Source organism: Dermacentor andersoni, chromosome 1 (assembly GCF_023375885.2).
Source record: "Dermacentor andersoni chromosome 1, qqDerAnde1_hic_scaffold, whole genome shotgun sequence".
Classification (NCBI taxonomy): domain Eukaryota; kingdom Metazoa; phylum Arthropoda; class Arachnida; order Ixodida; family Ixodidae; genus Dermacentor; species Dermacentor andersoni.
The window spans coordinates 150,688,348-150,715,657 of record NC_092814.1 but is presented as its reverse complement, the minus strand read 5'-3'; the positions used below and the strand labels follow the sequence as shown (position 1 = coordinate 150,715,657).

General features: G+C 48.7%; 1 protein-coding gene across 2 annotated transcripts in view; it reads right to left on the bottom strand.

Moving 5' to 3' along the window:
* The window catches only part of kcc (solute carrier family 12 member kcc), a 526,743-nt gene that overhangs the window by 357,585 nt on the left and 141,848 nt on the right, over window positions 1-27,310 (bottom strand). Inside the window, exon 1 of one of the 2 annotated variants that reach the window (XM_050194346.3) lies at window positions 25,794-27,012. The exons of the other annotated variant lie outside the window; for it this stretch is intronic. Within the exon in view, the coding sequence (XP_050050303.1) occupies window positions 25,794-25,938 (145 nt within the window). The 5' untranslated portion in view covers window positions 25,939-27,012. Of the gene's footprint in view, window positions 1-25,793; window positions 27,013-27,310 lie in introns of those variants that run through there. 2 annotated transcript variants of the gene reach the window in all.

Genomic DNA, 27,310 nt, shown 5'->3' with positions numbered 1-27,310 from the left:
GCGAGGTAGTCTCTCTGTCTTGAGGCGTAACCGGATCTCTGACCGCTTTTACAGAGCCCGAGATGCAGGCATTTGTCGCACCCGCCGTGGTTGCTCAGTGGCTATGGTGTTGGGCTGCTGAGCACGAGGTCGCGGGATCGAATCCCGGCCACGGCGGCCGCATTTCGATGGGGGCGAAATGCGAAAACACCCGTGTACTTAGATTTAGGTGCACGTTAAAGAACCCCAGGTGGTCAAAATTTCCTGAGTCCTCCACTACGGCGTGCCTCATAATCAGAAAGTGGTTTTGGCACGAAAAACCCCATAATTTTAAATTTGTCGCGAAAATATTGTCACTTCTGGATATTGATCATGAGGAAGCCTGTCTCTTACGAGTGAGAAACCCGAATATAAAAAAACTTAGCTTCCATTGTGTTTATGCTACCATAATAACTTATAAAGCGACACTAAAAAGGCAAGAATCAGCTTGTCTTGGCGCAAATGTTAATATTACCGCTCTCCAATGATCACTTCACATTCAATGCGACGAAAGTTTTGGTAAGTGCTGAAGAAAAAAAAAAACGTGCTGATGACAGCGCCGCCATCGTACTAGAGTAGTACCGAAATAGCCAGCTTCACTAGTAAATGACCCTTTCACCAAGTCATTCACCTTCGTCAAATGCGTGGATCAGGCGCAAAACAGGAATGCGCAGAGCCAGCCGACTTTTCTATTCTCGGCTGCCTAGACGATAAACAGCGCCACTCAATCGGTACCCTCCAATCCGAAATTCGAAGCTCGCCGGCACCGACGCACGGTTTTCCAAACAGGCGCGCCTTTCGCAAGCGCCGGCGACTCTGTCGAATCCTACGCTGTCGGTGCCTGCTGCGCACCCAGGGTCGTGCAGTTCCCGCCGTGATGCCAGATGATCCAGCCCACTCCGTCACTGCTCCGAGGTAGCGACAACATCAGCCAACGGTGGACGCAATGACATATCGGTTTACATCAGAGCCTAACACACCTCAGCAGGTTCTCGTGCACTTCTGCACCCCGTTCGCTTCTGTTACCCATATATATATACGCGGCGAGAGGCGCAAGGCGGAGGAAAACGTGGCCCTTGGGCAAGACCGGCAGAAAGCGCGGTAGTCTAGGCCAATGTCTCCCCGCCGAGGCTTGGAGGCCCGTCTATTTTCAGCGCAAATTGAACGACTGCTCGTCGAGCATCCGAAAGGAACGCTGGACACGCGCGCCGTGGCCAGGGCGAAGGAGCGCTCAACCTGCCCGCCTGCGAGGGGTCGTGCATCTTGCGACGCATCTTCGAGAATTAAGGTATATATACCTCGGGCGCTCCTCCTGGATCTGAACTCATTTACTGGGATAGGACTTGTCGGTTGTCGGGAAACTGTTGTCGGGCAGCTTACAGACGCACACGACATCTACGCCACGCGGTTGAGCCGCCTGCACCTGTTACACTGTTAAAAAGAAAAATTAATAAACGAAACTGTTACAGCTTCGTTGTTCACGAGGTACTCCGGCGGCTTTTGCCTATGTCATATATAACAGACCTTCCTCGGCTGATGAAAGCGCGATCCATCAATGAACAATTAAAGGAAAACATGCAGTCAGGTTTCGGGGAGGAGATGAAGAAATACGAAAGACAGCCATGGTGGATCAGTGGCGTTACTTTGTGATAAGCAGTTAACTATTTCAGCATAAGTAGCCCATTACGCATCATATGTCTCCTAACCCCGTCAGGAGCGCATGCATGCAGTAACCTCCTTTTGTCCTCCTGACCAGCGGGTAATTCTATCTACCTGTCCGAAAGAATCTCTCTCTCTCTCTCTCTCTCTCTCTCTCTCTCTCTCTCTCTCTCTCTCTGTGTGTGTGTGTGTGCGTGTGCGTGTGTGTGTGGGAGGGGGGGGGGGGGGCGTTTAAGATGCATTCGCGGATTAAAAAGAAAGAACATTCGAAAAAATGGAAAGAAGACCTACAGTACACATCAGGACCACCAGATAAAGAGCTTCGTTTCCTACCACATGGCGGTAACGTTTACACATGGCGACTTTGCCTTCGAAGAATTTCATGCTCCAAGCCACAACACATTGTAACATCAACTTGGATATTATTATTTCTGTGCAAAACTGAATCAGTGGGGATTGAGTTGATGATACGTCATTGCCGCAACATGACAATAACACTGTTATATGTTGTATTCATCGATCACCATCGTTATCAGTACCAGCGTTTTGTAATCAACTGAACAGCGTCTTTAATACCCTCTCTCTTGAAGATAAGAACAGTAACTTTAGACGACATTAAAATAAACATATTGGACCGTAACAATACTTCTTCTATAATATTAGACCAGTCGCCTTCTTGGTTTTGGCTTTGAATTGCTCATTACCCTTCCAACCAGATGTACTGCTGCATCTAATGACACACTAATCGACCATACTTTTTCTAATCAACTATTTCATCCAAAATGTGGTATCTTAGGAGTTAACATTACTTACCCCTATCCCATTTTCTTTCCAATTCCCTGCCACGTTCCGAAAACCTCAAAATAATTCCACAAAAAATCCGAGGACACCAGCACTTCTGATGAGTTGTGAATGCGAAAGCATTAATGTCCAATTGAACGCCGCTGAGCGGTCCTTCGAGGTGCGAACTCCTCGCGGACAAGCGAGCACGTTGAGACGCTTGGCGCGCTTTGATTTGGCCTTACCAAAAAGGACTCTGGCCATACCGAGACGCAGTTACAACGCAGGCGAGAGCTTGCGCGGACAAGGAACGCGCGGATAACGCAGGCTTTCCAGAGCGAGGGTGACGTGGTGTCGCGGCGACGCCACGTCAGCAGGTGCTCCCTTTCGTCCGCTCTGCTCCGTCGAGGCGCGCTCGTGACGTCGCATCGCACCCAATGGCAAGGGAAGCTTGGGTGCTGTTTCACTGCTACAGACGACAGACGCGAGGCTTTTTCGCTCAATAGGCTATTTGACGCTTTCATATCAAAACGGTCAACAATGATGAGTTCATTACCCGCACTGCCAATTTAGATTGATCCAGAGTAAATTCACACAGCGACGCTAACATTCCTTTTGACGAATTTGCCTCTTCAATTAAAAAGATGTGTAGTCGATTCCACTTGCATCGTGAAATGCAAAATAAATATTCCTGCCTCACATAATTTCTAGTTAACGATCTTTTTCAACGCTAACCACGAGCTTTGGGAATTTGGTGTCACGACGCTCCGCTGAACACACAGTGATCACTTCCTTCCTCTCTTCCTTTTTTATTCCCCATTTCCCTTAATCCCAGTGTAGGGTAGCCAACCAGACGCTCGTCTGGTTGACCTCCCAGGGGTGGGCGGCGCAACTTTGACGAAAGACAAAGGGAAGTGGACGATACTAGCGCAGACTAACAACTGGTTTATTTTTTCGAACAAGTGATGAAATACATAGAGAAAGGGATCACGCGATGATGCGACGCGTACAAGTGGTGAAAGGGTGTCAGCTTACCTTGCCATTCAAAAACTTCGTTTCTTTATCATGCAGAGAGATAGAAGTCTGGCTGACGCATGCGTCAGGTGCATGCGTCAGCCAGGCTTTTATTTCTCTGCATGATAAAGAAACTAAGTTTTTGAATCGTCCACTTCTTTTTGTCTTTCGTCTGGTTTCGGGAGGGGATAGTTTGGTTTCGGGAGGGGATACTTTACTGACCTTGTCTTACTTTCTTTTAGCCACAAAATTAAAAGCGCCATTGACGAAGGCAAATATACTGGATCCGTTTTCATTGAGCTTTCTAAAGTATTCGACTCGATCAGCCACATTATCTTATTAGTCAAATTGTCTGCAACTGGCATTGTCGGCCCCGCCTTATCACTCGTTAAAAGCTATTTATCTAATCGGCAACGAGCCATCTACATTAATCCAACGCTCTCAAAAAATCACTACAACTAACAAAGGTGTGCCTCGAGGCTCGACAGTTGGTCCTCTGTTATGCTTACTTCATATAAATTACCTCCCTAACTGCATTACTCAAAGTGAAGCTCTCTCGTACACAGACGACACCCACCAGAATCCTTGCTATCGACTGGTCTACCGATTATTTGACCAGTAAGTTAAACAGGGATTTACAGAATAGTTTAAACAGGTGCCGACGTAACTCTCGTGATATTATCACTTCTAAATGTTCATTGCCGTTGTTTCATTCCAGTCAGAAGTCTTTGTCATCCATTCGGTGAACTCATTTCGGCGCTCATTTCTCGAAGTAACACTGGGCTCGAACTTAACATACCCAAGTCATATCACTAATTTAAGACGTATGTTAACCCCTGACATCTGACTATTACTGAACGTCCGATAGTATTTTAATACGTCAACTTTGCATACACTCTTCTAAGCATTTATTCAAGCCACATTAATGACTGAAGAAAAGGGGGTAATACTTATCTGAAGCATTTAGCTCCGCTACACCATTTACAAAACCAAGCTATCAGAATCTTTACCTTTAGCCCATTCCGTAGTCATGCTTCTGTGCTGCTCCACAGAATACTGCCAATTATCAGCCTCGTAAAAAGATTTTTTTTATCTATTTGTTCAAGGCACTTACTTAACGACCACCTTCCTGCAAACATTTTTTGCAAGCCATATCTCGTTAACACAAATCGTTCTAGATTGGCTGCTCATAACAATTTACTTTTACCGATGATACAAATTAACTACTAAAAACACACTGCATATTTTTAGCATTATCATTTCCGAATAATTTCACGTTAGATATTAAGTTGTCTTCCTCGTTACGTGCTTTTAAACAAGTACCATTTTCTCTTCTGTTAGACAGCTAACATGTGATATATGGTGCATTATACTGTTTTGCCATATTCATATTGAGTGCAGTCATTATTTTATGTATTTTTACGAGTCGCCTTACCACTGAAATATTTTACATTTAGTTGGCAGTTTCTTGTTGCTATCTTTATTGTAACAACACACTTCCAATGCTAGTGTATACTGTAAATTTGTATTGATTTCCTTCCTGCTTTCTATATGTCGACGGAAAGGAGGTCCCCGTACAGCTTCACCTCCTTCCTCCTCCTCCTCCTGCACATTCCATTATGAACGCAGCACGCCATTGAGCAACCTGAATAAACTGAAACTGAATCTGGCTGGGCGATGTCACAGGTGACTGCAGAATTAGACCTCAACGTACGGGAATCCGCCTGCATGACTTCGGCGATCAGCACATGCCCGTGGCTGGTCGATCGCAATTACATCGTCCGCACCCATCCAGCTCCGCAGTTACCGAAGCGTGCACGGTCTCCTTTAGCTGAGGGCGTGAATCGATAAAACGCCGATGCGCCGCAAAAGGCTGCCAACCAGCCAGCCATACCGAAGTCGTGATGACGTCTGGCCATCATTTGTGGGCTCTCGTTCGCGAGCGCGGCTCAACGCGTGCAGAGAGCGCCCGACGGCACTCGGGCGACGTCGCACACCGGTGCCGCCGTGGCAATCTCGATCGCTCCAACTTGGGCGCACTCGCCGAGGCAGGCCGTCTCGTCGAGCGCAAGATTCGATCGGCGGACTTTGTGTACAGCGGACGTCGAATGCATGCCCTCGTGCCATAAGCGACGACGACCGCGCCAGAGGTTCAAGGTTGGCGTCACATCGATCCAAAAGACGAAATTTGTCGGTACAGGGGCTTCAAGAGCGCGCCGCACCTAAGGGAAGCACGATACGGAGAGCGCGAAGCCGAAGGGAAGCCCGAAAAGTATAGGCGAAGTACATGTAGCAACGTCGCGACTGAGCCTATAGTGTGATGCCATATACCGCAACAACAGCGAGCGCACTTGAACGAGTCCGGAGCCTGCGAGCTATACGTGAGAAATTCAAAAGAAAAGAAAAACGACAAATACTTATGTATATTCTGGGACACTTAAAGGGACACTAAAGAGAAACACTGAGGCAGTTTAGAAAAAGCGCTCTTCAAGAACTCTACTTTCAATGATTTCGCGGTAATAGGGTAATTATTAGAAGCGATAATGAGAGCAAAGGCTTCACTTTTTTAATTTCGCGCCCGAACCGCAGGGCTGGGACTTCAGTGTGATGTCATGCATTGCAAAGTGTTTTTTTTTTTTTTTTTTTCACAATTTTGCCGATGTGGTCCAGTAAAAGTTACCAAAACTTCTCAAGTCCAGACTTTGGTTCTTTAAGCCCTTCAATGACGGCACATATGAATGCTCTAAGGAACGTTTACTTTCTATCTAAATGTGCAAAACATGTCGAGAATAAGCCCAATTAATGAAAAGAAATAATATTTTGAGGAGGCTTTTTCAACAGCAGCGTGAAACACCAGGCAGCAAACTGGAAGTGGGCTTCACCACAAGCCACGTATGGCTTCATATGAAATTTTTAGACAGCTCTCGTCATATGTGAACTATACGTTCAAATTTCATTTGCTCTACACCACGTGTATGACAACACTGCAGCCGGAGATCTTGTTCCACTGAGCGTGTTTTCGAAAGAAAGCGAGTCGCCGTTCTGAACTTCTACCTCGTCCTAAGTTCCTGCTCTAAACCAATAAGTGATGCTTACTGCCTGTTATTAAGTGTTGCCGAAGAGATTCAGCCAAAAACTTCGTACTGAATACCAAAACTCGTCAAGGAAAAACTTTTTTCTTGTATGTTGCTTGTGCGAAACATTCGTCAATAAGGCTGAGTGTCGAACCGAAAGAGTTACCCGAACAGGAATTTTGGCCGGAACTGAACCCGAACCTGAACCGATATTCTTGGACGATGCCTGAGCCCCAACCGAATGTGAACAAAAATAATAATAACAATAAAGCACGTAACATGGGAATGCCAGAAGAAGCCAATGGAGGCACAATCACCTCTGATACTCACGATGTTGGGAGGGCCTTGAGAAGCCGTCCTCGCCCGAGCTGACCTGGAGACCCAAAACGGGTCTCCTGGATCAAGCTGGGCGAGCAGCGGCGGCTACTGGAGTCCTGGATCGAGGAACCCACCCTTGACATTTTCCCCTCCTAATATTTATTGAATTCAATAAACGTTTACCCATCCATTCGAACCGCTGAAGCTTTTCTCCTTCATTTCAAAGCATTATATGCCCAGTAACACGAAAATTCGGCGTTGTTGTCGGCGGCGTGACCGAACGATGGTACCAAAAATGGCCCGCCCGTGTACTCAGAATAAGGTGCAGGTTAAAGAACCCCAGGTGGTCCAAATCTCTGGAGTCCGCCCCTACGGCGTGCCTCATAATCAGATCGTGATTTTGGCACGAAGACCCCATAATTGAATACAACTTTCAAGAATGGCCGACGGCAAAGAGTAAAACCCACACACACACACACACACACACACACACACACACACACACACACATATATATATATATATATATATATATATATATATATATATACTCGAACTGACGTCAAATTTCTCAAAGATGTTCCTGTAAACAACGTACATTAATGCCCTTGAAAAGAATATTAGGTACATTTCTGTCTGGGCGGCAATCGAAACCGGGCCTCCGGGGCGGGAGGCAAGCACGCTTCCCCGACGCCACGGCGGCTCCATGGTTCTGGTCGATTGTGCCCATAGTGCGTGCGTCACTGCGCACGTCACGTCCCAGCCATGTGGCTGACTAAACGTGTGGCATAGTGCGTGCGTCGTTGGGTGCGTGAGGGCGCAGCCAACAGGTAGGAGGTGGCGCCACGTCCCGAGTGTACAAAATGCGTGTGTAAAATAAAAAGCAGTGATGTCCAAGTGAATGCCGCTGAGCGGTCCTTCGAGCTATGAACTCCTCGTGGACAAGCGAGCGCGTTGAGACGCTTGGCGCGTTTTCATTTGGCCCTACCGAGGCGCAGTTAAAACATAGGCGAGAGTTTGCGCGGACAAAGAACATAAAGAAAAAAGACATGTCATGAAGGCGATGATAATGCTTTCGCATTCCCACACGCAAGCAGTCTTAAGTGTCTCGGCCGATATTTTTTTAACCTTCTCTTGGTTTCTTACCTTATTTGCCCCTTATCCCATCCCCCAGTGAAGAGTAGGCAACCGGGCACTTACTCTGATTAACCTCTCTGCCTTTCACCTCTTGTTTTCCCTCCCTTCTTGTGCTTCTCTCCGGGACACACTGCGACTATCTTCGCGTCCCGAGCACGCCGTGTTGACTAACTTCCGTGGGTGTAATGTAATTTCTACTCCTGTGGCAGCCATCGTGCAATCGTTAGCTTAGTGCGATGCGAACTAGGACGCTGTGGAATAATGTTAATTTAGCAGCAAGTGGGAAGTGTCCCGTCTAGTAATAGAAACCTAGCGCTTAACGATATCGGAGAATGAATGCGCAAAGCGAGTCATCGTTAACCCAAGATAGGCCAGACACCCATCCCTTCCCGAATAAAGTAAACTTTATTCGTTTCCTTGTACGCCTGTTCCATGACGTCACTGGAGGGAGGCGTAAGCATTGCTCTGTTCTCGACAATAGAAATACTGGAAACGTATTTGCGTGCCATCGCGTATTCCTCTGGTGTCGTTGCGGCCGTTCCGCTACGCTATAAATTTCGTGACGAGGTACCCACATCCCAACATTGTAACTGTGAGTAGCTTTTAAAGTCAGGCTGCTATCGAGTGCGGTGTGTATTCATTGCCAGAAACCGAAACTATGGCGTAACACTGCTGTTGCAAAATTAGGGTCTAACAATTGTTGCGCGCTGGCACCTGTGATCTGGCATACGATAAGTTATTACGCACGCGACTTTTCCAAAGATCAAAACACAGGCAAAACCTTTGTGCCGGTGACAATTTGAGCCTCCTGCCTTGAGGTGACGTCTCTCCGCCTCCTCGAGGCTGGGCAGGAAATTTCGAACTCTTAAATTTTACATCGAAATAAAGTGCGCCCTTGGAAGTTGTTTGTGTTTTCGATATAGTCGATGAATGCACACTATATATTTGTTAACGACAGGCACACTTTTATTTTGCTTCAAGTATGTCCGTACACTTCTTAAATCCAACAACTGGTACCATTTGTGAAACAGAGTGCGTTGTTTGTCAATGCACTCTGTTTCAACGAGTCGTCACTTGGCGTCTTGGCGACGGAGAACGCATTGTGGCCGTTAGCTTCAGGTACTCCTCAGGTAATCCGCATATTACGAATAGTACGCATCTAGTCCTAGCTGTCACCTTACCGGATGCTGCCATATGAACATGTCGTATGAAGAGTTCGCAGCATTAGCTGGCAGTACCTACAGAAGTCTTCGCCTGTAAATTTTTCATCGACAATTTTTGGTGTTCTCAGAGGGCAAATAACTAAATTTTAAAAATGCCTGAAGATGTGTTTCTTCGTGCTCTTTATATTTTCGCTCCCCACTTGAGATAAGTACACATAATTTTGTCTTTTTGGATGAAACTTCAAGTTAAAAAACAACCCTGCAGCGCTAGTGTTTCCATAAGCTCTAGCCGTGAAGCTTTTCTATGACACATCTAAAGAAAGAAAATTAAACGCCAGACACGTTTTAGTCCTTACATATGTTTATTCTCTGCTATTCTCTTTGTATTCAATTTAAGCGAAGTTGCAGTCTTCTCTCTCTCTCTCTCTCTCTCTTTCTCTCTCTCTTTTTTTTTTTTTTTTGATACGCCCAGTCGAAATGGCTGCGCGCGAGTATCCCTCTTGCTGGCCAGCGTAATTATTTTGCTAGCGCAGCTATCCTCCATTGTTACAAGAATCAAAATCGCATTTTGATCTGAAATCTGGGTTGAAAAAGTCGAAAGCTTTACCCGACGCGTATCCCGCACGCATCTAAGATTATTTGCAAGCTTCCATGCAGTGCGCAGAATGATAACCGCAGAAATAAAAGCAAGAACGACGCGTTTGCTAACTGCGCAGTTAGATTACGGGCTTTAACTTCCTGAAGCTGCACAGATAGGCGATGAGAGACGCCGCTGACGGGACAGAAACGCCCCCATAGTTTCGCGAGTGATTGCTTCACTAAAACAGCTTTTTTTTCTTTACTAAATGACTCTGTTTTTTTCATTGTGTTTAGAGTCAGTAGCTCCGGTCTAGCGGCTGCGTACACGCAGAAATTTAATAAGAAGCTTTGTAATCTGATCCGCAATGCCTATTATCTGTTTTGGCAATAAAGCATCTGCCCTTTTCAAACGAGCATCCTGGGTACACTTTAGCTCAAGTAGAACTCCTGATAAACGGAACATATTATTACGATATTATCGGTAGATACCCGAGAGACGAGCCGCCGCGAGAACGACGACGAAGTGGGTCTGTGCCCTTGGCGCGAGTGAATGTCGGCCTGGCGCTCTGGCTCCAGTCCAGTGTAAATAGCTTGTAAATAGCCTCTTCCGTCTGTATCTTTCTACACGTAACATTCTGGTGGAGGTGAGCGATCCCCGTCCTCGCCATGGAACTCCGGAGTGGTCGGTACATCGAGCTTGTCACCATGCCTCCCGGTGACGAGACCACCTCTGCAACGGCTTCGGCTTATCCAACTGCTCCCGTCGTCACGGTTGCCCAACATCGCGACCCTGGTGTGTTCTCTGGCCTGGAGGGACAGGACGTTGACCAATGGATCAAGCTATATGAACATGCCAGCGCTAATAACAGGTGGGACCCAACGATCATGCTCGCCAATGTCATCTTTTATCTCGGCGGCACCCCACGCGTGTGGCACCAGACGCATGACGACGAGATAACCAGTTGGGACAATTTCAAAGAAAAGCTTAGGAAACTGTTCGGCGACCCCATTGGCCGCAAGGTTGCCGCGAGAAAGGCTCTTGCGTCTCGTGTTCAGACACCTACAGAGCCGTACGTTTCATACATCCTCGACGTCTTGGCTCTATGCCGAAAAGCTGACGACGCTATATCTGAAGCTGATAAAGTGTCACATGTCCTAAAAGGCATCGCCGACGATGCTTTCAATTTGCTTGTTTTCGGCAACGTCTCGACAATCGACGCCATCATTAAAGAATGCCGTCGCCTTGAACAGGCTAAGAGCCGCCGTATTACACACCACATCACGCGGCTACCCAACACTGCTGCTCCGTCGACATGTGAGGGTCGACCACTTCAGGCTACCACCTGTGACGACGTCACCCATATTGTTCGCCTCGAGCTCGAGGCCGCCTGTCCACCAGCTTTCGCCGCGACGCCTCCCGATCCGCCAGCAACCACGATTGCGATGATTCAGGCCGTAGTCAGACAGGAATTTGAGAACATGGGTCTGAACTCCGTGTGTACAACGTCTCAACCCAACGTTCCCTAGTTCTCTACCGGCCCTCCTCGTCCCCGACAGTCCTTTTCTGCCATATCTCGCCGCAACCCGTCCAAATGGCGTACCCCTGATGACAGGCCGATCTGCTTCCACTGCTGTCGCATCGGCACCGTCGCTCGTCACTGCCGCAACCGATGGCCACCACCTCCTCGGACATACGCCGCCACTTATTCCCGCACTTTTGAACCTTCTGTTCCCCATGCCACACGCCATGAACCCACTGTTGCTGATGCCCCTGCTCCGAACATTCGCTACAGCCGCTCGCCCTCACCTCGACGCCATCAGTCTCGTTCGCCCCAACCCCGCCGCTTCTCTTCGCCGCCTATCGCCTCCCGGACCCAGCCGGAAAACTAGGCACTGCAGCTTCTGGAGGTGAAGCTGCGTTGTCGACCCTGCCCTCAAATCCTCTGCTCACGTTACCAACGAACCAAAACCTTCTTGACGTTGACGGCTATCCTGTCACTGCACTCATCGATACAGGCGCACATCTTTCTATTATGAGTGCTGCCTTCTGACGACGACTCAAAAAGCTCCTCACCCCAGCGTCGGCACGCGTCGTCCGTGTTGCGGATGGCGGTACTGTGCCTATTATCGGCATGTGTACGGCACGAGTCAGCATTGCCGGCCGCCACACCCCTGTCCTCTTCACCGTGATTGCTCATTGCCCCCACGACCTAATTCTCGGCCTCGACTTTCTCTCCGCGCATTCTGCCCTTATTGACTGCTCGGCCAGTAGCCTTCGCCTTGAGTTGCCGATTCTCGCAGAACCTTCTGACGCACCCCAGTGCCCCCTACGCTCCACCGGCTTTATTTGCCTGCCGCCAAAATCAATAGCCTATATTGAACTCTTGTCTTCCCCACCAGTCCCTGATGGCGAGTACCTCGTGACTCCTCTGCCCGACATTCCACTACAGTATGACGTTACGTGCCTCACAGTATACTTACTATTACTGCGAACCGGACTCGCATACCTATCTTTAACTTTGGATTGGCCAAGCAAATTCTACCGCAAGGTATTTGCCTTGCCAACGTTGATTGTCTCGGCGACCATCACGTGGCAGCGTTATCAACCGATGCTTCTTGCGAGCTTAGCAGGCCCATCGTGCCAGCCTCGGCCGCCGATCCCAAGGTACAGAAAATGGTTGCGACCGACCTGTCTTCTGCGCAGGCTGAAGACCTTTACCAAGTATTATCGTCCTACAGAGATATTTTCGACTTCGACGATCGCCCTTTAGGCCAGACGCTCGCGGTCAAGCATCGGATTTTTACTGGCGATGCTACTCCTATTCACCGACGACCGTATCGAGTTTCTGCGTCGGAACGCCGAGTAATTCAAAGCGAAGTCAACAAAATGCTAGACAAAAACATCATTGAGCCTTCTTCGAGTTCCTGGGCGTCACCTGTAGTGTTACTTAAGAAGAAGGATGGCACGTGGCGCTTCTATGTAGACTACCGCCATCTGAACAACATTACTAAGAAGGACGTCTACCCGCTTCCACGTATAGACGATGCCCTTGACTGCCTCCACGGATCCAGCTACTTCTCTTCTGTCGATCTTCGTTCTGGATACTGGCAAATTGCTGTTGACGATATGGACCGAGAAAAAACCGCGTTCATCACACCTGATGGCCTATACCAATTTAAAGTAATGCCATTTGGATTATGCAACGCCCCTGCCACCTTTCAGCGTATGATGGTTCCCTGGGCCGCTATTTTGTAGCGATGCCTTATGCCTTATTCTATACTATTCTTATCATCCACCACACACGGCCGCCTGATCCCGCTGATAATATGGGCAGACCGTCGCTCTGACCACTGGCCAAGTGCGAAAAGCCTGAAAAAGCATAGAATCAGAGAAGGCATCGCTACAAAATACCAGCACTGGTCACTTGATGTTTCTTTAAGGGGCACCCACTGTAGTGATGTTCTATTGGGACACACAAATAAAGATGTTTGTCTTAGGGCGTAGGCGTTCTGTATCAGTAACGGCTGTAGCGCTTGCGTAAGCCAGCCTTCAATTATCTTTCATAAAGAATTCTCATGCCTGAATCGATATCTTTCAGGAATGCGCGCGCATCCATGATAGGCGAGTTGGCCTTCTCCGGGGCATGCGAAAGTTTTTCTCGTCTTCGTTCCTTCTCGATCGCCACTGTGCGACCGTCAAGTTGAAAGTTCACTATTGTGATGTCCTTTTAGAGTGTAGCTCTGATGCGCCCGTTCCTGAGGCAAGCGTCGGCGTCGGCGGCGTAACCGAGCAAAAAAGCAAAGCGAAAGATGAAAAAGAAAACGCGGAGCGCAGGTGAGGGTGAACGACTCGAGGATGAAAGCGGAGGAGGAGGGTGCAGCAGAACCATGAAGACGAAAGTGGAGGAGGAGATTATGGCGAAAGGGTGAGAAGAAAAGAGCAGTGCGGAGACGATGACTACGAGATGGCGCCAGAGTGGCGCGCATCGTCTGGGGGGTCTGTCGGCGGCGGCTGGGGATCTAGCCCAGGCGTCACCCACGCGCTGGCTCTCGCGATCTCCAGATTAGCGAGGCATTCGCTCCACACTTCGCTCCGCTTGCAACGTGCCGCACGAGACAGATTGTCCACGCCAGCCAATATATCGCGAAATTAAAACACGTATAGAGCTGCGCTCAACTTTCACATTAGGGAAAATACGAGGGGAAAATACGACGTGACTTCCTCCACACTTTTCTCCGAGCGCGCGGAGTGGGTAGGGCCTCTCCTACCTTTTTTCCTTCCTTCATGGCCTGAGCTATCGCATTTCTTGCATCTCCCGCTGAGCTCCGCATTCGCTCTTCGCGGCGCTCGTTCGCTCGGTTACGCCGGCGCTGTCGGACAACGCCGAATATCACCGCAGAAACAGATGCCTAAAAACTGCGCTCTAAAATTCATGCAGAAACTCCTCTGGGAGTTGCCTCAGTATGCGTAAGCATTGTGCTGCTTGCTGATATCCACGCAGCCCGGGGTCATTATCAAAGTTGTGAAACTTGATTCGATCCCCATAAACCCTTATCAACCCTCATAGGTCGTTATCAACCTTAGAAAACATGACTAGACCCTTATCGACTCTTCTCGGTCCTTATCAAACGATGTCCAGCGAAGCTGTCGCAAAACCACCCCTACAATTGCTGAGGGGGGTATGCAATGCTTTATTGGTGGTTGGAATGCTTGTTTTGAGCATGTTTTTATTGAAACGTCTGCTGTTCTGTGTGTTGTATGGGTGATTTCAAAAACGTATGCCTTTTCGCTTCACTTTGCTGAGCACTTGCAGCCTCTGCCTTGCCTTACTTGGGTATGAGCCATTGTTTTTTTTTTTTTTTTTGCTTTATTAAGGGGGTATGAGCCATAGTTTAGGAGGGTATGAGCCATTGCATTCGTTTTACGTGACGGACGGACAAATTTCTCGTTCGGTAGGCATATGAATACTTACGCATTTAAAAAAGAAAGTCAGTTTCGCCAGAAAGGAGAAGCATCGATTGCGACAGTAAATTAGCAGATACCATACGAAGTAGAGATAGCACTTTTATCGGCCGTATCAGCTTGTAATAATTCGCTTGCTAACTAAATTAACAAGCAGGGTGCAGCGCGCAAAGCAGACATGAACACATCACACTCGATGATCGCGGGCACTTGCTGTAGGAGCGCTGGCATGAGCAGGCGCGGCAGCAGCAGCGAGTGAGATTACCTTCATGCTGTCACCGTAAACTGAGCGCCGAGAACATACAACACGCACAAAGCTACGAGCCGTCGACGCACCTGAGCCTTGCCCCCAACGCAGATCGCTCTCAAGACATGGCCGAGCGACGCCGCTGCTACCGCGCCGTAGCCAAGCGCACTAACCACTGCGCCACCGTTGCACTGCAGCACCATTCCAACACGCGACAGTGATGAATATCTTCGAGGCTGTGTACGTGGTTGGGCTATACCTGGCGGGCGTTTCACTAGATGACGCATGATAGGAGTGGCGCCACTGTCGGCGCTGTGGAGTCTACATCATCAGGCGAGACAGCAAAACGCAGCCGGAGGCGCCAGTTCACTGCCGACGGAGTACTACTGCCGACGATCAACGCCAGCGTTCATCGGGCGCGATGCCAGCCGATCTCAACTTAATGCTCGCCTCTCCAATAAATGCAATCGCTACTTCGCGAGGCGCCGGAATCGACTTGGGAATTCAAAAACATGACACGCACAGTGCACGAAGTGAGGTACGCATCGACATACCACTTCCGATGGTCATGCTTACAAGGCAATGTTACTGTCGATCAACTTCCCGCAGATGCCTTCTCCGGAGGATGACGACGAATGAGATGGAACGCGCTGCAGGTACCCGTCGGACGACGACTACGACATCCCCCCACAGTATGAGGTGGAGTTAGCCTACGAACCCGATGAAAATATCTCTAGTGTCAACACCATGGTGCCGTTTAGAAAAGTACTGTCATCCCTCGGCAAACTGGTGTTGTCGTGCTGAAAAACGGTGTCATCGAGATAGAACACTCAACGCTATGTGCGTGGAACACTAATGAGAACTCCGCAAATAAACCTTAGCTGAGAGATCGCAACCTGGCCGGTTTGTCGTGTTGCGACCTCATACGCAGCAACATTACACTTGGAAACATAACATAGCAGCACTAAACTCAGCAACGTTTTGCCGCAACACTGAACTCAGCGACACAACTCAGCGACAAGTAACACTGTGATATTTACGCATCATTAGAAGTAGTTAGGTGTCCCAGAAGTTTGTCTTTCTTATTTTTTTCATCGTTAATAGTTTATTACTGCTGGATGGAAGATAGTGGCGTTTGGCGCAAGACCTCAACGAATGATTAATCGCACAGCTCTATAGTGCGCGAAGTTGCTTAGAGCTGCGGCATTTAAATGAGCTTCGAAGCAAATTACTACAGATCTTAACGCACACGTACTAGTACCGTCGTCCTATTCATTCATTCCTTGATATAACCTACAGAAACCCGCCGTGGTTGCTCAGTGGCTATGGTGTTGGGCTGCTGAGCACGAGGTCGCGGGATCGAATCCCGCCCACGGCGGCCGCATTTCGATGGGGGCGAAATGCGAATACACCCGTGGTACTTAGATTTAGGTGCACGTTAAAGAACCCCAGGTGGTCGGAATTTCCGGAGTCCTCCACTACGGCGCGCCTCATAATCAGAAAGTGGTTTTGGCATACTATAGCCTCTGCGCCCTTGCCACCGCTTGCTGCCGGCTATTCGGCGCGACGCACGATAATAAAGGCGGGGACACGTGTGCGGTGAGCGCTGCGAAGTTCGCAACGGCGCGCCGGCGGCCGCCGCCTGCGTCCAGCGGAGTTGATGTGACCGGCATGCCGCACGCGAAGCTCCGCACCGGCGAGCGGCAGTAGCCAATCAGAGCGGGGAGAGCGCAACGTCACGATGACGTTGTAGCTAACTCAGCAGCGCAGCTAAATAAAGAAAAAAAAACACTGAGGAACATATCGCCATCGTCATCACAAACCTTGCGATAAAGTTAAAGATCTTTTGTAACTCTTTTATTACAGCAATTATGGCACACCAGAATGTACACGAGAGTTTAGTCATAATGACAGACGATGGTACCCCACGTTAAAAGAATGTGAATTGCCTCTATGTTTTCGATTTCTTCAGGGGGATTCCGCAGAAGTGAAGAGCAGTCTTATAGTAACGTTGACAGAAAAGGTGGCAGAGCTTCGGTGGCAGAGCTTCACCGATGCGCAGCCACCGGCAGGCCGCTGCTGCCGTCGCTGTGCCGGCCCCCAGGAAGTTCTGCGCATGTGTCTCCCGCTTAAAGGCACGGATTGGAAGGAAAGGCACCCCGGCCACGCTTCAGCTACACTTGACTGAACACTGTTCCAAAAGATAGCGCAACTCGCGTTCCATGATGGTAGTACAGCAACGATGGTTCAGCTCACACTTTTTTTTTTGTCGTTTAATATTTTTTCGCGCATCACATGGAAATTGTGCGCGCCACAAGAGGTGTTGATAGAGAGCATGGTGCGCAGCTTTTTCTGCGGCTGTCTACAGCTCTAAGGGTTTTCACCCTATGGACATGTTTAAAGAGGAAAAGAACCGCGACTTCAGACGGGACGTGAGACGAAGTACTGGACAGGACGAGCGGCAACAAGCACAGTACATGTATCCTGTCCTGTCCACTTCTTCGTCTATATATCATCACCCTGCAGAGCTTCATTTGTGTTTTTCCGTGAGCGCCCAATGTGAGGCGTCCCACTGACCTTTGGTTGCCATCGAGCCCTGATTGTACCCCTGATTTCAAGCAAACAACCGCATTTCCAAAAGTAAGTCCTGGAACCATTACACCTTTCCACTTACCCCGGAGCACCTCGTACCTATTAGTATCCCCATGGAGCTCTGTGCTTCATTATGGCTGCATTTCGCTTCCCCTTTATTGTTCTTTTTTTCTGCGTTTCCATATATCTATTGCCTTCCTTTATCCATATACCAAGATATTTATATTTTTTACCCGCGGTATTTCCTGGCTCTGTATTGCCACTGTCTGTTCACTGTTTTCATTGAATACCATCACACCTGATTTTCTAACGCTAAATTTCAAACCTAAATTCTCGCCTTCCTGTCCACAGATATTAGCCAGACGTTGCAAATCACTTTGCTTGTTAGCTAGCAACACAATGTCGTCCGCATAAAATAAATCTGGAAGCTGCTGCTTACTGTACCCGCATGTTTGCATAAGAGATTAAACGCGATATTACTTCCTTCTAGCGCCCTCTCCATCCTCACCATGTACATCATAAACAGCAGTGGAGATAAAGGGCGCGCCTGCCTCAGTCCTTTGTTGATATGAACTTTCTCCTCGCTCCTCATCCCTACCCAGTCAACGCAAACGGTATTTTCCAGGTAAATATCTCTCAAAAGCTGTAGACAATCGTCGCTTAAGCCTTCCCCTTCCAGAATATCCCACAAAATGTTACGGTCTACGTTGTCATACGCTCCCGTAATGTCTAAAAAGGCCCCATATAACGGTCTGCTTTCTACTCTTGATATTTCTATAGTCTGAGTAAGAATAAATAAGTTATCATCCAAACGCCTACCTATTCTTTAGCCATTCTGAAGTTCTCCAAAAATGTCATTATTCTATGTCCATGCTTACAACTTTAATTTATTGCCTGCAATGCTAACCTGTATATTACCGATGTAACGGTCAGCGGTCTATACGAGTGAATTCTATCTTTCTCCCCCTTACTTCTATAAATTAAATTCATTCTACTTTGTGGCCAATTGTCTGGTACTTGTCTATCTCTTAAAGTTTTTTCCACTGCTTTTACTAGAGCTTCCTTATTACTTTTTGGTCCTAGTTCATTGATCAGCCTAACGGGAACCTCGTCTAGCCCCCGTGGCTGTGCGCTTAGGAATTTTCTCTTCGGCTTTCTTCCAGTTGAAATTTGTCAGCACCAGCTCCGTTTCCACCTGGTCCTTTTTCATGCTCTTTTTTTTTCTCCAAATACAAACTCGTCATTGCCTTGGAAAGATTCGGCTGTTATTTTTCGGATGTAATTTAAAGGGAAGCTGAAGAGTCTGTCGAATTCAATAAGACGCTCATTTACGGATGCGGGAACCTTATAAACCATGTAGGTAAAATTTGGGGGTTTTTTTTCAATTAGGAGCGACGTAATCGTCGGTTGAAATTGCGCTGTAGCTCCGCCCCCCCGTCGAATGCCGCGCGCTGCTGCTGACGCTGACGATGCGAGCGGAGACCGGAAACCGCGGTGTTGTGACGTCAACTCTAGTGTTTCGTTCCTTCGCAGCGTCCGCGACCGTGCCTGACCGCGCTTGTTTCTGCGTGCGTGCCATCGTAATCTGCTTCGATCGACCCTGCATTCCTTTGTTGGTGCGTCTTCGTGTATGTAGAGTGGTAGTCAACGTGCGTGGTAGTCAACGTGAGTGGTAATCAACGTGAGTGGTAGTCAACGTGGTAGTCAACAGATGAAGGTCACTACACGTACTGCGTGAACCGGGAAGCTTTTCACGCGTTTAAACCGTTTTTGTAGATTGCCGACAGCTTTGGACAGCGCACAAATGCCGACGTTCGCGTCCACGCTTACGTTCCACGAGGAGGCATGCAGGAACACAACACTACAGTTGTTTGACCGGAAACGAGCTCACTAGATCGGCGAAACATCGGCGAGATCACTAGATCGCTTTGCAAAAAACATACTCACCAAAGAGCATTTCCAACACGAGGAGATCCCAAGACTTTGCTTTCGTTCGCGTCGAAAGCACTGCTCGCACCAGCATCGTTTGCTTCTTCGAGAGGCCGGCTCTTCGCAATCGGCTCGTACATGTAGGGAGTAACGCCGAACTCCTCAGAAAAACGCAGTCTCTCTAAATTTTCCATTACCGTCTCAGAAAAACAGCACCAAACTACCTGGCACCGCGCTTCATGTGTAGCGGCAGCGGTCGGTTACTTTGACGTCACGAGGCGCCCGACCAATCACAGGCGGAAACGAGACGCGCGAGCTGGGCGTGTGCGCTGCTGCACTTTCCGTCGAAATAAAATATATTTGCGCTTTCTTTCGCTCAATTTCGATACGATATTCGAATTCGGAAGGTTGAAAACCATTATGTACAGATGTTCACTCATTTTTTCTGGAAAACCCTTCAGCTTGCCTTTAATGCCGCTTCGCCTTACAGTTTGTTTCCATCTTCGTCAAGGATACGTTGTTGTATTGTTGTTGACTTCCTGCCTAATAATTTTAAGTGGTTCCAAAATATTCTAGGTCTGACCTTCTTTCTCTGGCGTATTTCTGACAACAACGTTCACTTTCACCTTTTATCTTTGCTTGCACCAGTATTTGAACCATACTTTCTATCCCGGTATATTTCGCATTTACTGGCTACTTCATCCTGCGGCAATTGCGCCTTCTTTGCCTGCTCTCGGGATGTTTTTTGTCGTTCGGCGATCGCTTCTCGTATCTCCCTGTTCCACCAGCTTTTGGGTTTCTTTTTTTTCTCGTATCTGCCTGTTCCACCAGCTTTTCGGTTTCTTTTTTTCCTTTCCAACGAACATGTTGTTTCTCTTATCCGTATTTCTATCGTTATTACACTTAGAAGCTCACTATATTCCCACTCTTTACTTAGCCATTTGCCAAGTTCTTCCTCGACTCTAGTGACTATATTTGTTATTTGTTCAGCGTTCAAATTTGGACTGGCCATTTTGCAATCCTTGCTCTCTTTCCCAACTACATATCCAATTTTCAATATGATGCCTTTTGGTCCGTCCCTATGCTGTCTCAACTTATGACATTTCTCTCAACATTCCTCTCAACTTATCATGAATTCCTTCTGTCATCAGACAGTAATCAATTGAAAAGGTGCACCAGCTCCTTTTATATCTGGTCCTCTTTCACGCTCTTTTTTTCTTCAGATACAACCTTGTCATTGCCTTGGACTCTGGCAGTGCCGTCTATGGACAGCCACCCGCATACTGGCTGATCACGTGCAAGTATTGCCGATAGTCTGTCTGACCATAGAGAGACACCACAAAGCGCACAGCGCGTGAATGAATCTTAGCGCGAGCTATGCGTTAACAGCGAACAGTTGAGGGATTGCACGGGGATCATGAGCGCGGGCTCCAGTCTGAAGTCTCCGCAAACCGGACGCGAACAGTTCTAGCGCAGAATGCACACACACACCGAGATGCACAAGCGCCATCGGCGTCACGCTCACTTTGAACATCACGAGGTTTAGACGTCATGTTACGCACAGTTTTTATTGCATGTCGCCAGAAATCAACCGTTACTAACCAGCACGGGGCGCCGCCATTTCTGGCGACTCTAAAGTACACAATCTGTGGTGAAGCGCAGTCCGTAATGCTGCCACACGTCTAAACTGGCGACAGTACTGCCTGAGAGAGGTCTTGCGCTGAAAGAGCTAGCGCTTACGTAGAAGGAAAAACAAAGAGGAGGGGGAGGAGGTATACCCAGTTAGAGCGCGATAAATTGCACTTACACAAATTTCGCCGACGCGATATCCTACCTAGCACACAGGATGAATCACGAAGTTATAGCCTATCGAATGCGCTCTCATGCTTGTCGGCAAGATTTACAATCGCGCACAGCCAGCCCAACGGTGCGTGGAACAACTGGCGCCCACCCAACCATGACAGAGGCGCATTCATCCCAAGTGCAGCCCCACCCACTGAGAAGCTTTGAGTCATATCAGGAACAATGCACAACCATTAATGTGCATGCCCTACAGTTGGCATCGACGTTATACGCGAACAGTTCCAGGAGAACTACTATCTCAAAAGATACCGCACCGCTGAAAAACAATATACGCATTGCGTAAGCCCTTGCCGCACTTGCTCTAGGCTAGCAATCGCATCATGCCGCTCTTTACTCACCGCGGCTTCTCTTCACCGTGTGCGCGCTGCGCAATATAACGTTTCATTATACGGCGCGCTTATGTAAACACTGAAGACTTGAATCGAAGCAACAATGGAAACAACAAAAAATAACCGTTACGCCGGTATGAATTACCCCTACTCCGCAGAAAATACGCTTCTGCGGATATGCTTTTGTTGATAGACGCGTGGTTCACTTTCATTCTGACGGGGTTTTCCGTTTGGAAGCTACATCTGGCACAAGGGCGTCGTAGTGGTGAGCTCCAGAGCACTTCCTACACGTGGGGTTCTTTACGGCACACCGTGAAGTTACAAACACTTTCAGCGTCGGAATGCGGCCACCGCAACAGGGACTCGAACCCGCGATATTGTGTTCGGAAGTGAAATGCATGCCACAGTAACCGCAGACTCAGGCGTTGGACACACTCTCGAGTTTAGGGTTTCCAACCAAATTTATTCCTTAGGTTCGATTTTTTACTCCGGTTTAGAGTAAATGGTTCCGTTCTGGTTATTTTCGGAGCGAGGAAATGTAACCGCGCTACAACCAGTTGTAACAGGTTTAGATTCGACTACGTAACGGAAAAACAACTACAGGAACCGAGCCTAAATTTATTACACACAAAAGCTCAACTACTCGGATTAGTCAAGTGACAATGAGAAGAGAATGAGAGACCCAGCAATGACCTCACCTACCCGCAGTGAAAGAAAGTACGCAGAGAGTTAAGACTCGCAAACGCTTACGAACAGCGACCAAGGGCGCAGAGTAGCGGAAGCTGGCCCAGCTACCCTTTCTTATTTGTGACTCTTTGTTGAATTCAGCTAAAGCCATATTATTACAGCAATTGTCGGAACCCCAAGGTACACTAGCTTAGACTTGCGTTAGAATCTCAGCAACTTACGGATTTCTATCTTTTTTTCGCTTTCATATTACTCCAGCTACGACTCTCGCATGGCGCTTCGTGTTTTTGCAGAGTTGGCGGCAGGCTCTTCCCAACAATAGAAGCGTATAGTACAGTGCGCGACACCCTTGTGTAGAGCACGCGAACGGTGGCCACCAGGGCACTCGGGAGACACCAAGAGATGTATAACGGCAGTTGCTGAGCTCGAGATCAGATGCGTCTGGGCAGATTTGGCCACACAGACAGACAAGCCTTGCCATTTTAGCGCCCGCGCGAGCGGATGCTTACGCAGCGCCTTCGTCTTGCCACTGCTACTTGCTCACGCGGCAGTTTCGCTTTTGCGCGGAGCAAAGCAGCGCGAACCGATACCGCGGTTAGTTTCATGAAAAGTGCCTTTTCACTCACGCTTCCGCGGGCGGTGAAACAGCAAGTCTTTTCTGTAAAGGGCTCAATATAGTCCGACGTAGCGTGAGCGTGCGCACACGTTACGTCACGTTGGCGAGAACAACAGCGTCTATAGCTGGACCAATGTTTCGACGCACTGGCGCAGCCAACGTAACCGTAACCAACGCGCTCCGACGCGCCTGGCGTCGAGCGACGCTCGCCCGCATGCCGATAACGTCGGTCTATAAACGCGCCTTAAGGCTAGACCCCACGTACGAGCGAAAGGCGGCGCGATCTCGGGGAACAGCTCCTCTCTGTTATGGCGCGCTTGCGCCGCCTCGCGTCGGCGCGCCTGGCTACGCAGCTACGCCGTGGTACAATCAACTCTCAGTGAAGCCGATTTATATCATGCAAGAGAGCGCATCTTTCCTTTTCGTGCTGATCTAACAGCCATAAAAATATAACAATTACGTTTATAGATATTGAAGCATCTTGAAACACTGTCAATAACAACGTACGAAGCGGCGTCTGCCAAGGCGTCTACGAGTGAGTCCCGTGAGCGCGCGCTGTCGCGCGTCCTTGTGGATGCGAACCGCCATTCCTCGCGAGGCGCGGCAGGCGCTAGTCGCCTAGACGCGAGCTTGCGTGCGTCCGCAGGCGTACGTGTGGTATGGGCTTTATGTGTATCCACACGTGCCCAGACGCATCTTATCTCGAGCCCAGACACTATCGTTAGACGTTGCTATAGCTGGTTCGGGAGCGCCCCGGCGGCCGCTGTTCCCGCGCTCTACACAAGGGTGACGCGCACTGTACGTGCACAGTCTATTGCTACATCAGCTCTCCCGACGCACTGGGGCTGCCTTTCATATCGCTGCGCCATTGTATACTTCGAGAAAGCTGCCGTGCTCGCACAGCTTTCTGTGCGAGAAAGCTGTGCGAGCACGGCAGCTTTCATGCGGCGTCAATTAACGCAGAGGGGCCACTAAATGCGCGCGCACATCGGCACAGGCTAAATGGATTCACCCCGGCATCTTTCTCTTGAATACAACTGACTAGGGGGGATAACGCAATGCTGCTTTTTCTTACGTGTCCCTCGAGAATCCCGACGTGACATCCTCTCCTGCACCTTCATCGAGCGCGTACCACCTTTCGTACAATATTTATCTCTCACTCCTTAAGTGCATGATATGCCGCCCTCGTCGCAAGTAATTGTTGCTGTTTGCTGTGAGCATTCACGTTAAACAACAAGGTATATGCGAAAGCTAACTTATCTGAATATTTAAAAAAATAAATAGTACGTGTGCTTCCCTAGCGGTTACTTGGGTCGGTTTCTGAGTTTTACCTTTTGTCGCATCTACGCTTTAACTTGCCTACGACTGTGATAGAAAGCAAACACTTGAAGCCACAAAGTATTTCCATTTATCAGCGATCATAGGTCTCTCACTACCGCCGCCCGAGCGTTGGCCGCTGGCGAATTGATGTTCACGGTTGTATTGCTAACACGCCTGTCTCCAGGCAAACCGCGTTGAAAACAGCAAGAATCTCGGGAACTACTTCTTCTAAAATAACAGGCCTACGTGAATATACAAATGTGACAGCGCGGTTCCGCCACAAGTACAGGCAATACATCAATAAAAAAGCTCCGAAAGTCGACCTGAACTGATAAACGTATTTATTGTTTCCTTCTCGGTTTAATTCCAACGTGAAAAAAAAAAAAAATTTAAGAAAGATTTAACGTTCCGATCCAGTTCCGATCCAGATCCAGTTTTCGTTTCAGTTCCGGGTGGACACCCAGCCAGCGTCCAATAGAAAACAAGAGAGCTCTGCTGAGGACTCCCTCCATCGAAAGTTCTAAGCGTCATAGCTCATCTTCGTAAACCTCCAACAAGAATCAGTTTACTACCTCTTTAGGAAACAAAAGCACGGTGTATTAAACATTATAGTACAGTAGGCTGCCGAAGGAAAAATTCGGGCAAGAAAGCGGCTACGCTGTCTCAAACGGACTGCACTCATCTGCCTCCACAAAGCAGTAGCACATCAGCCCAAAATCAGACCCGAATCGTGAAGTGGAAGGAAACACAAATATCTCGAACGACACATCGTCGATGTAAACTCAAGCTGGAATAAAATATGTCAACTTTAAAACATACGGAAACCCATGACATCGTTTTCAAATGAACTACATCGTACTCAACGCATCAACGCAGACCAATCAGGCTCGCTTTCATTCACGTGCGCGATCAGCTGATAGAATTACATTGAATTTTCATACACGTATCAATGTAGGCACGGTTGACGTTTAACGAGTTTACAGCGTCTTCACACATAGAAGTGGTTCTCGCCTGGCCAGATTTTCTAAAGGACGCCGTGGTACCTAGCACGGCCCTCAAGCGCCTACGACAGCTACCTTTTCTCTCTCTGAGCACACATGTAGAACGACCTCCTAATGAGGGTGTGGCATCTTATGTCGCTATCAGGCGGACGCAATCAGCAAGAGGATTAAGAGCGCAACCTGCTGCAATGCAATGCTCGAGCATTGTTATGCTCGAGCATAACAAGCAGCCTCCTACGAAAGAGTAAGAGGAAAGTAAAAAACTTCACTGAAACGTCACAACTTTTCCCTCCCCAAATATATCCGATCGAGTTTCTGTAGCTGCACTTGATCCACAGATCAGACGCAAAATGCAATGAAGATAACTGGCAGTACTTCAAGAACGACGCGTGCAACACCGCAAGCAAGCGCTTTAAAGTTAACGCGTGAAACAAAGGAGCGACCGGGCGCGAAATAAAAGCGCGCAACCACGAAGTCGCCCCAGCATGAGCGACGTGCATTTACCTGGGATCAAACGCACAGTCGACGGGTCTGAGTCCTGATCACCGATCGAGGGGGACAGTGGCGTCGAATTCTGACCGGCCAGCGAGTCGGGTGTTGTGACTTGGGTCACTTCGAACTTGCCGGTTGTCGTCGATGTAGCTTCCATGTTGAACGCGAAGCTTCGTCGACCGTGCACGCCGGCTTAACTTACCACGGGCATGGCGCCCACCGGCGTGTCAGATCGCACCGGAAACAAGTCAGAACGCGCAGAGCACGCCGAGTCAGACACGCGTCCCAGAACACACCGAAAAAACGACGAAACCAGCGGCCAACTGCGACCTGCAGCCTCGTCGCAGTGCTCGCGCGATCTGCTTCACCGGCGCCCGAACCGCTGCTGCAATGCACGGCGCACGCGCGACCGTGTCGCTCCGCATTCGGCCTCCTCGCCCCGTGGTCTGTCCGCGCGGGAAAACGAGTCCGTCCGTTCGAGGCTCGTTTCCCTAACACTAAATATTATTTCTGGATGTAAACACCTCTAAAAGGGAAATAAAAGCATCTCAGGGCTCCAAGTGTACATATTCGCCACCATAGTAGACGCAGGACGTTAAGACCACAGCTATTTTTTTCCCTTTCAAATCAATGCCTCAGGCCTTTCCGAGCAGACGACGCAGCGCCGCTAGGCCGAAGTGGAGGCTCAGACCCTGGGCCCCGCCTTCGTTTTGTTCTCCTTTTCTTTGAATGGGAGAGGCGGGATACTCTCGCTCCTAGAGCTACGCCGAGGTCCACGTTTGGTGGCGCCACATCACAAGTGCTCTTGAAATCGGCTGCTTTTTTTAGCTGGGCGCGAAGCAGACGACGCGGCCCCCTCCCTGTTTTTTTTTTTTTTTTCGTTTACGTTTGCGCCCGGTGGGGGAATCCTCTTTCTTTTTCCCTTCCGTGTGGCAATAGAAGCACTGGCGTCACCGCTCTTGTCCAAGAACGGATAGGTTATATGCCGACTACTGTGCTAGTCAACGCTTTTACCACCGGTTTTCCTTTAGCGGCCAAAGTTTGAGGGAGCAGATGGTTTGGTTCAACCTTCTTGTGTTATCTAATTCTTCTGAAGTGACAAACTCATTCGCACAGGCCTACGTTGCAGTGTTTTATTTGGCTATGCACCGCTAGCGCATTCGACGTAGCTCCCATAGTAGCTCAACCGTACACTGAAACTTCGCAGCCACGCCTCGCGTTCTGTTCAGCAGAACAGCTATGCGCTATCCTGTTTTACAGAAGCAACAAATATTAAAATAGGCGGAAGAGGAACAAACTTTATTTGTAATTCAGTGCCATTTCACTGTATGTAGATGGATGACCAGAGAAGCGCGTAGCGCACGACACATAGGGGACCCAGAATACTGAACAAAGGTAGGAATATATTTATGGTGCTAAGCTGTGGTCATCGTGCGTGGCGATATAGGTACGGACACACATTCGCGTATCACCTCTGTTATTAAATGCATCCCTCACGTAATTGAATGAATGGCTCATACCCCTTTAAG